A 10,865-nucleotide genomic window follows, 5' to 3' on the forward strand; every position below is an offset into this window, starting at 1 on the left:
GGAACAAAATGTGTAATGTATAACTGTTCTAATGATTGAAACTGTTCTTCTGTACATTTCTAGCGTTCTATCAGTTTCCGTAGTGACAGCCGCCCAGATCTATTCAGTCCACGACCATGGTCTCGAAACGTGCCCCCTGCTAACACAAAGCGGAGAGACAGCAAGCTATGGAGTGAGACCTTTGATGTTTGTGTCAACCACATGCTCACATCTAAAGAAATCAAGCGTCAAGAGGTATAATTTATTTTTTTACTATAAATTTAATGTTCAAAAGTCATCTTTATAGGATGGAGTTGAGGAACACTACTGGGCATTAGGATAGCACTTGAAGCTTTCCTGAAATTAAACAGAACGTCTCCACCTCCACTAGAAGCAGAATTCCATCCCTAGTCTTTACAATTCAGCTATATTAGATGAATATATTCTTTTTAAAATCAACTTATTGTATTTCCTTAATAAATGTGAAGTTACTAAGATATATTGTACGGTGACTGGCTACATGGTGTGCATGTTCTGTATGACAGTTTCTGTAGTGATGGTTGATGTTTTGATGTTTCATTTTGTTGTTCTAGTAACGATAGATGAGCATGCTGTTTCAGGAACAGGTAATTCATCAAGTGATATGTACGCATAGAAGTGCGCAGTCATTTCTCTTGTTGGAAAACAGCGTCTCTGAGAAAGTTTTCAATGCTAGAAAGATGAAATATTGATCAAACAATGTATCTTCCAAAGCAAAAAAAAAAAAAGTACGTCAGTGATTTTAATGTATTATGCACGACGAATTCTAAATAGTGCGTGTTACAGCCAATGACAGAGCTCCTGCAGAATCATGAAATTTTTTTTCTACAGAAGTTTCTAGCAATATCAACAAAGTTTATCACAATCTCTCTGAGAATGTTTCAGGGACTGAGTCACAAATCAAACAACAGTAACATCAAGCGTTTATTGTGCAGACTTTAACATTGTACAAGAATTAATAGGAAATAACTTTTAAAATTGAGAACTTCAAAGGCAACAGCTTATTGAAAAATAAACCGTAGAAACCGTTTGCATAGCGTAACAGTCATTACTGTCGTGGGGCAGAATCCAGAACCCTTCATAGAGCCCAAATAAACGAACAGTATTCCAGGAAGTTTTGCATGAGGGTTCTGCGTTATATTGGTTCTTAGATCGCACGCCTCACGCGTGCGCTGCCAGTTAACTCACACTATGGCAAGCCTGCCGTGCATGCATGTTATCAAGCTAGGAGAATCTGCACTAGCTGAAAATGTTCTTCCATGGTTTATGCAGGTTGAAAGCCTTGATAGTAAAGTTAGTAATTCTAACTGGCCAAAATGTTTTTAACTTTTAATGTACGCCAGTTCAGAATGAAATCGTGCGGTAAGTAACTACAATGGTATTTTGATAAGCCAGCATAGTAGGGTGGTGGTTATTTTTAATCTGCCAGATTTAAAGTCTCAAATCCGCTTCTAGAGGAGTAACTAACATCAGTCAACAGTGAAGAAGTAGAGCTCAGCCTTCGTAACAAAAACATGCATTGGTACCAAAATAAAAGTGCTCACTACCAAATAAATGTTTTGAAGAATACTGGTCTTTTACTTATTAAACCACTTGAAACTTCTACCACTGCATGTCTTAAAATGGAACACAACGAACTCCTATGCAAAGAGTTGTTTAAATGATTATGATATAGTTGAGTCAAAATATCACACTGAAGATCAATCTCCCATTTGGAAACACACTAGTTTGAAGAAAATTAATTCTGTGGCTATTTCAGATGAGCATTTTATGAACAATCTAATATAGCTTCCTTTTAAAAAATACTGCATGTGATTCTTACTTTATTTCTGCAATTAGATTCAGCAGAGAAATTCAGCTACATTGTATTAAGACAGTTGTTCAGAATATAACATCAACTCAACAAGTTGAGTTTAGATTAAATAAAGATATTTTATAATGTTTGTGTCTCTTTCTACAGGCTATCTTTGAACTTTCCCAGGGAGAAGAAGACTTGATAGAAGACCTGAAGTTAGCAAAAAAGGTGTGTTTTTTTAAAAAAAAGGAAACACAACAAACAATATTCATTGGTTCATATAACTTTTTAAATAATCCTTGCTTTTTATAATTACTAAGACAGTAAGAGGGGGGAAAAAATCCAAAACATATTTCTATTTTCCTGTTCTTTCTGAAACATTTAAATGTGCTGCTTTAATTTTTTTTAAAGTATGAAATGAATAGTAAGATATTTATGAAACTTTAAAATATTCTCAGCAATTGGTCTGTTTTTACTTACAGGGAGCTTTAAATGCTAACAACTAATTTTTCAACTACCAATTAATTATAGAACTCCCTTTTTTCTTTTCAGGCTTATCATGACCCAATGCTTAAACTTTCCATAATGACAGAGCAAGAGTTGAACCAAATTTTTGGAACATTGGACTCTCTAATTCCTCTACATGAAGGTAAAAATCAAATAGTCTTTGTCTGCGTTACTGCGTTATAAATCTATTGTACATGGATTTATAGTCATCTGATTCATTAAGTGAAGCTTCTCTTCTTTTTTTAATCGTGAATAGATCTTCTCAGGCGACTTCAAGAAGTCAGGAAACCTGATGGCTCAACAGAACACGTTGGCCATATCCTTGTGGGTTGGGTAAGGCAGAGTTTTTAATCAATTTTGGGACTTTAGTTTGGACTTTTCTTTGCCTAAAGTAATTTTATATATATTTATTTTATGGTGTATTTGAACACCAGCAAACTTCTCTTGGTCCAACTGTGTCCGAGTTTAATTTGCTTTGTTGAAGATTTTACATATATTGTGTGTCAATATAACAGTTTTTGTGAATGGATATATTGTTATAACATAAAAACTAGGTGTTCTTTCAGATTTAAGGCACAGTTCTGTCGGGTCAAGGTTCTTGAGGGCAATCTAGAAGTTTGACTGTGGAAGTTTGCTTATCTAAAAAAGGCCAGGTCTAGGAGTGCTCATTCCTAGGCTTTTGTTTACATTCATAAGTAAAATCAGACTCTGCTTTCAGCTATTGTCTGTACTAAGTAGTGCTCAGTCTTAAGTCATGGATATTTTGAATGCTTTGGAATGATATTGGAGATCTCTAGGAAGTGAGAGATGAGCTAGTGCTGCTAAATAATTTAAATGATTACAAGGGTCCTCTGACCACCTTGTTAAACCTTGTATTTGTTAGAAACATTATCATCAATAAATTGTGGATAAATCTCCAGAAAAAAAATTCTCAGCATGAGTTCTGACATACTGAATCACTTAAAACTTTCTATCTAGCACACCATGCTTTGTTTCAGCTGCAGAATAATTTATTCCTTTCCTCAGCTTCCATGCCTGAACTCCTATGATAGCTACTGCAGCAATCAAGTAGCAGCCAAAGCTTTATTGGATCACAAGAAACAAGATCACAGAGTGCAGGATTTCCTACAGCGCTGCTTAGAGTCTCCTTTTAGTCGCAAGCTGGACCTTTGGAATTTCCTTGATATCCCAAGAAGCCGTTTGGTTAAATACCCGTTACTACTCAGAGAAATTTTGAGACACACACCGAATGATCATCCAGATCAGCAACACCTTGAAGAAGCTGTGAGTTACTGTTGGGTTTGGGTATTTTTAGGAGATTATAGGTCTCTTAGCTTATTAATGAATTAAAGGACACTACATAAAATATGGAAATGCTAATACTTAGACAAACAGCCAAAACTAATACATGAAATATCTAGATTCGCTCTGCCCATTAAATCCTATTTCAGTAGCAAAGTGATTTAAAAAAAAAAAAAAAGAAAAAAAAAAGAGGTTAGTGGGAGGTGTTTTCCACAGCTCTTGTCTCATCCTTGTCCACTTTGAATTTACCTTTCAATGTCGTTTTCCATTCTAATCTAAATTCGGTAATGTGGAGATGTCTTTTCAGGTTTTAGATCATTTAGATAAGTTTTATTCCCTGGCTCGAGACCTTACATAACCTCTGAATCTAGATTAATTATCATCTGTGGGAACGTTGCTTAAATTGGCCTCCATTCTGTTTTTTATTTGGAATAGTGTTGCACTTCTGGAAGTAAAATCAGAGGGACAAATCCAAGGTCTTAAAGCTTCGTTATTAATAGTAAGGGACCTGATTCAGGTACTCTGAAAAGTTTCTAAGATTTCTGTTCTTTTCCACATAAAAATAATATATATATATATAAAAAACAATAAAATATGCACACGTGCAAATGTGTAGCTGAGAGTTGACTGTAGCAGATTTATTTGAAACATGTTTCTAAATTAATGAATAAATATCATCAGTATCCTACTGTTTTTGAATAGTATTTAAATAAACGTAAGCGTCATTAATATTTTGAGTACAAAGTGTATGATTTGCCTAGGCTTGAATATTTTGTACGCTTTAGTATTTCTTTACTGAAAAATTACAGCTCTGCCTTTTTCGGAAAGTACATGTTTCAAAACAGATGTACCTGACCACTACTGTTACTCTATTCCTTCCCCAGTCCCTTACCCATGTTAACCTGTCTGTTGTAAAATTGGACAACTGTGGCTTAAATTCAAAGCTTGGATACTCCCATTTAGATGTAATCTGTAAGGTATATTGTCACCTTGTGCATATTCCTTTAAACCCAAACAAAATAATCATAAATATCTCAAAGAATTCTTCTGCTTTTTTCTAAGGTTTGCTTTTCTACATAATTGACTGGTAGTATCTTTTAAAAAATATTTTAAATTCCGGTACTTGTATTTGGTAACTGTTTAATAAAATATAATCAAGATTTTTTTCTTGATATTTCAATAGCCTTATATAGTTTTGTGGTATTTTGCTTCAGCAGAACACTGTTTATCTTTGAAGTGATGTATTTCATAAATTGTATATTTTCCAAGTTAAATTAGGAAACAGAAATTACTCTATGTGGTTGGCTCTTAACACAGAGCTTATGTTTTAGGCTTATGAAGTATATTCGTCTTCCTGCCTGGCAATCTGCTATAAGCACATTGGGCGAAGATGATCCCTGAAAATCTCCTGGGATCAGTAGATTCTTGAATTATCTGTTTGGGCATGTATGTCTCGATCCATTCCCCTGCTCCACCTCTAGTTATTTAACAGAGGAATTTAATTGGTCTAAGCAACCTATGATCGCTATTAGGGTTGACTAAAATTAACAGAACTTCGTAGCCACATGCCTAATTAAGGAGCCATATTTTAAGTTTTGGGTAAATTGTTCTCAAGGTCCTTAAAAGAGTGCAAAGTATCAAGTAGTTGAAGATGGGGAGCACAATTTTATAGAAAAGGCAAAGCTTCCCTTTTAAAAGGCAAAGTAATTATTACTTTTCATTGTAAAATTGTAGGTATATGCAAGTAGTGGAATTGTAAAATAAAATTAATTTACCTTATTTCCAGACAGTAACTTTCATAATGAACAGAAGTTGAGAATTTAGTGTTTTGTGCTAGTTACATATTTTGCAGGATAAGGATCTTTGTAGTTCTTCTCTTTCTGATATGATGCAGCAGTTTTCATATAATTGTAATCTATTTTAAATAAATATTTTAAAGGCAGATTATTTTCCCTGTGTTAGAAACAGTGATAAAGCCAAACTAAAGTGTCTTTGTACACTGCTTAATTCTGATGCTAATATTAATGCTCTTATAGGCTGCTCTATGTGAATTCAATAAAAATATACTGTAAATCAAAATGTATTTTCTTGTAGCTGCAGTTCAATTTATTAGGAGATAGTTCTGAATATTGAACTGTCTAATTAAAGTTGATGTGTTTTCATTTTTTTTTTCTGTAGATAAATATAATTCAGGGCATAGTGGCTGAAATCAACATAAAGACTGGTGAATCTGAATGCCAGTATTACAAAGAGAGACTCATTTATCTTGAAGAAGGCCAAAGGGATTCATTGATTGATAATTCACGTGTTGTATGTTGTCATGGTGAACTGAAGAACAACAGAGGAGTGGTAAGGAATAAATATTTTGTCATAAATAGCTTTAAAAAATATCTTCATTTTGCATGACAGCTAAAAGAGCTGTGAGTATACGAAACAGAACCCTCTCATATACAGGAAGTTGATAATTATTAACTAAAATATATCACACTTATCTTTTTGGTTAGCAGTTGAATATGTGTATGGAAATAATAAGCTTATATGTGTCTCTGGAAGGGACCTAACAGTATCGTGACTAAATTGTAAATTGATAAATTTCAGTAAAACTTGCAGGGGAAGAAAAAAAGCAACAAACAAATAAGAAACCTATTTCTGGGCTCATGATAGTAATGTCTATAATGACACACAAAATGTACTAACAAATTTTAAATCTGTCAAAGGCTGTAGTTATTAAGAATGTTTTATTTGATTATTTGTTGAGGTTCAAAGAGAATTTGTTGACCAGAGAAAATTGGTACTTGATACTGCAGATTCCAGTCTCTAGGAGTCTGCAGTATTGATAAGTGTCAAAAGCTGAGCTTTCCAATTTAAAAACAAGAAACAACATGAAATTTGAATGGACAATCAATGAAAAAAAGATATTTTTCTCATTAAAAAGCAAGCAAACAAAATAAGCAGAATTCTAAATGCATTTCTTGGCATTGGGAGCGCTTCTATGTAGTGTGTTTCTGCGTACAGTAGAAGAATCATGTTTCACCATGTGGCTGAAAGGGAAGGATGAAATGGAGACTGTTTTCTGGTTCACCTGATAAGCATCAGGCAGGCAATTAATGTATAACAAACTAGCAGGAACAAACTGTCAATTTTCAGCTTTCTAGTGAACTTTATTCCATCCCCACAACCCCTGCCTTTCTTTGGTAGCATAGCATTAGGTATATAATTAATTATTTTCAATTTATGAACAGTATTTAAAAGTCCCCAGCATTTTTGGGATGTTTTGACACTGACGGATTCCTTGAATGCAGTTGACAGTGTGGGATATTTTTGTTTCTGCATTTCTTTGATTTGGAGTGAAAACCAGATCAAACCATTTATATCTTAATGTTATCAGTCTCCTTTTCACACCTGCTATTGCAAAGTGTTAGCTTTTGCAGCAAATAAGAGATCTCACCACTGAAAAGAGTTTAATAAGATTCCTACTAAGATCAGCCATAAAAAAGCTTTATGTTACAAAGAATCTGCAACGTTTTGTGAATGATGGTCTGAAAACTGAGTTTCAAAATAAACCAGATATTTTTGCTGCAAATTTAGAATATAAAAAACCCTACCAAAACCTAACCCTACTTCACAGCAAACATCCATACCTCTATATACCTCAAATGTTTAGTCTCACACATTTTTACTGTCTTTCATATTTCATTTGTATGAAAAGGTAGCCATTTGCCAAGCATCTAAAGTGAAACACGTATCGGATAGATTTTTTTTTTCTTTTACCTGACTGCATAGAGTCGTCGTTAATAGAAAAGATGAGGCACTGCAGAATAAGGAACAATCAAAAACTTTAGGTGTGTGTCCTGCAAAAACTTAGAGAGGCACAAGTGGAAGAAAATTGGACTATTTATGGATATAAAATGAGAGGTCTGTTGTGGAAAAACAGAATTACAATGGACTTTTTCAATATCAGAAGGCTGCCAAGGCATATTGGAAAAGGTTTCTGCTATAATTACCTCTGTTCTGAAAGCATGAGCTACTGGAAGATGAGACAGCGAGCTAAATGGGTCTGAAGATCTACCTTGTGTTAAAACTGCAAATAGTGCTTCTATTTAGATTTAGAGTCAGGTCAGCTTTAGAAGCAAAGAACAGTTACGATTGGGAAGAAAATTTTGGCAGTGAAAAACAAAAATTTAGTTTTTCATGATATCAAGTTAAATGAATTTAAGATTTCAGTTTGTTTATTACTGGAAGCCACTGGAGATGGCAAAATGTGAGGAGGAACATAATTTAAAGATGCTAACAAGTGACCTGGTCCACCTAGGAACAAAAGTAATTTTCTGAGCTTCGAAGAGCTGTGGTGAAGCTGATTGTGAGCAACATGTGAATTGTAAAAAGACTGATCATAATTGTTCATGGAAAATATTCGAATGAATAAGATTGCCTGTTTCTTAGTAACACAGGCAGTAGACAAAGGTTAAAGTGGGTGTCAGAAAGAAGAATGCCTGTAAGCATGCTGCTCTAGAGAGAGCTTTGAAATGTCATGCACAACATTTCAAGGCCTCAACACTAAAAGATTAATCATGACATAGGAAACTGAGAAGAGGAAAATAATTTTAGAAGTTTTTAATTTGTTATATTTACATACTTACATGCTGTTGTGCCATAAGATTTTTAAATAGTGAGAAGAAAGGAATCCTTATTTATTTTAACTGTTGAAAACAGAAGGTTATAATATACCAGAGTTCAAATAAGTTTTGTTTAATGATATTCTAACAGAGGAATAATGCATCATTATTTATTAATTTTTAACAGAAACTGCATGTCTTCCTCTTTGAAGAAGTGATGGTGATTACTCGAGCTATCACCCATAACGAACAGCTCTGCTACCAGCTGTATCGGCCGCCAATTCCGGTGAAGGAACTAGTGCTGGAAGACTTGCAAGATGGAGAGGTGCGATTGGGCGGATCCATACGTGGTGCATTCAGCAACAATGAGAGAAGTATGGCAACACCTTTATTTTTTATTTGCTTATATAGGGTCATTATAACCTTAAGAGACCTGTGAATGAGATGTTAGAATGTTTTCTCCAAAATCTACATTATCTACATCCAACATCTTGATTTTTATTTCAGACTGGTTTATTATATTGTAACTTGCTTCTTTTAGATTGTTTCTCAAAGTGCACTATATTGATTTCTCCACACACCTGCTTCTGTACTGAATTGAGAAGGAGAGAGTACGTAGAATGTGGTGGCAAACCCACAAAATTCTAAGCAAGTGTATTTTGAAATCTTGAGATAAGCTTTAGCTGGTGTGGCTTTTCTTGTATTATGGAGACCTTGATTGCTATTGCATAACTAAGTCTTTCAGCTGACGGATAATTAATGTAGTGTTCAGCATTAAGACTAGAGCTATTCATGTGATGTCAAGAGGTAAGAGTTAATGTCCTTCTAATTAAGCACATTATAAAGATGCTCATTTCTATTACAAGGGTGCTTTAATGCTCTCCTGTCTTGTGAAAACTCTGAGCGTTTTTTGTAGGTATTTGCTTTATTAGTGAGGTGAATGGAAGAGATGAGGCCATCTCCAGCTGACACAAGGCACAGTATTCAGTGAAGGTTCTGGAAATCAGCTTTGCAGAGAAGTAGGAGGAGAGGCGTTGAAGTGTGGGAGGAGCCTTAATCCTGCTGATTCACTTAAAGCTTTATAGGTAGCTCATGCATGGCAGAACCAGAATTAGGTAATCTCGCAGTAAGAAATTATGACAAGTGCTTGTGGTGTTCTGTGCTCTTGCCTCACAAAACAAGGAGATACCCAGACTCTTTTCTCTGGTCTGACATCGTATTGGCAGGAAAATTTCATAAGTCAAAGACTTTACGGATCTGCTATTTTAATATACTCATTTATTATAAAGTCCATTCAGGCAAAGCATTCATTGTTTTGATGTGTATTGTTTCTTTCAGTCAAAAACTTCTTTAGAGTCAGCTTCAAAAACGGGTCTCAAAGCCAGTCTCACTCACTCCAAGCCAATGACTCCTTCAACAAACAACAGTGGCTTAACTGTATCCGCCAGGCCAAAGAAAAAGTTTCGTGTGCAGGCAAAGCTAGCATGCTGAACTCGGAGGCACATTTCCTTTTGTCACCACATGGAAGCAGAGTACCCCAGGGAGAAACCACGCTCGAGCGAATGGACCAATCAGACTGTGAGTCAGACTGTAGTATGGACACCAGCGAGATCAGCATTGACTGTGAACGTATGGAACAGACAAACTCTTGTGAAAATGAAAAGCAAATAGAAACCAATGTTTGACAAAAACTTACAGTTCATGGAAGAAAATCTGTCTCTTACCTGTACAGTATTTGCATTCCATACATGGAACCATTTGGAGAAGCACTTTCAAAATATTTTTTGTGACAAAGTCAATGCAGTCCTTGTATTCGTACCTGTGAGTGTAGTACTGTAACTGCCCATCTGTATAAGCTGGAATCTCTTGCAACTCATGTCCTGTGATTACATCCCGTAAACATCTAAGGTGGATGAAAGAGGTACTTGACCAGTTATTCTCAATGTCCTGCTGTAAACAGAATCTCTAAACTACTGTTTATATGTGCGTTACATAAAGAATCTTTTCATAATTTTTTTAAGTACTTTATTTGCCCTTTAATGGAGCAGCTGAAGATGTCGACTTAATAATGGAGTTTCAGGATGGGCATCAAGATAATAAGTTTTCATAAAGGCATGGAAGGGAAAAATAGTTTACTGGAAAAAAAGAAAAACATCTTGCAATAACCTGTCTGAACTCTTGTGGTGTTAAATCAACAAGAACTATAAACAGCGGGCCATGTAACCAGTGACTCTTTAGGGATGAATTTTTCACAATGAAGCACTGTCCTAAGACCCAGCAACCAAACTTAGTAAAATCCCGTCAGTCAAAGTGGTCAGCATAGTGTTATGGTTTATTTATCAAAGCATGTAATGCTAAAAATAATCAACTGAAAAAACCCTAACTCAAACCCAACCAAACCTCTACAGCCAGCACTGAATTAAATGAAATGCTGAGAATACTGGGTATTTGTAAATAAGCTGGTAGCTTGCTGTCAGTGCCACATATATATACACACACATATATTTTATTGCAAACAGGATAAGAATGGAAAAAAGCTTTTGCTTGTGAATAGGCCCTCTTCAGCATTTTGCACTCCACTGACCTCCACTGTTGGTTTTAAACGCCACTAAACTAATGTTAAAACG

At 35.0% G+C, this 10,865-nt stretch overlaps 1 protein-coding gene across 2 annotated transcripts in view; it reads left to right on the plus strand.

Moving 5' to 3' along the window:
• The window catches only part of ARHGEF3 (Rho guanine nucleotide exchange factor 3), a 118,576-nt gene extending 108,146 nt beyond the window's left edge, over positions 1-10,430 (plus strand). For both annotated transcript variants that reach the window (XM_086618897.1, XM_009981378.2), the window contains 8 exons: positions 64-234; positions 1,979-2,041; positions 2,366-2,462; positions 2,577-2,653; positions 3,347-3,604; positions 5,801-5,971; positions 8,426-8,612; positions 9,577-10,430. In XM_086618897.1, coding sequence (XP_086475023.1) covers positions 64-234; positions 1,979-2,041; positions 2,366-2,462; positions 2,577-2,653; positions 3,347-3,604; positions 5,801-5,971; positions 8,426-8,612; positions 9,577-9,923 — 1,371 coding nt within the window. In that variant the 3' untranslated portion in view covers positions 9,924-10,430. The remainder of the gene's footprint in view (positions 1-63; positions 235-1,978; positions 2,042-2,365; positions 2,463-2,576; positions 2,654-3,346; positions 3,605-5,800; positions 5,972-8,425; positions 8,613-9,576) is intronic.
• Positions 10,431-10,865: the final 435 nt, after the last annotated feature.

Source organism: Tauraco erythrolophus, chromosome 12 (genome assembly GCF_009769465.1).
Source record: "Tauraco erythrolophus isolate bTauEry1 chromosome 12, bTauEry1.pri, whole genome shotgun sequence".
NCBI classification, from domain to species: Eukaryota; Metazoa; Chordata; class Aves; order Musophagiformes; family Musophagidae; genus Tauraco; species Tauraco erythrolophus.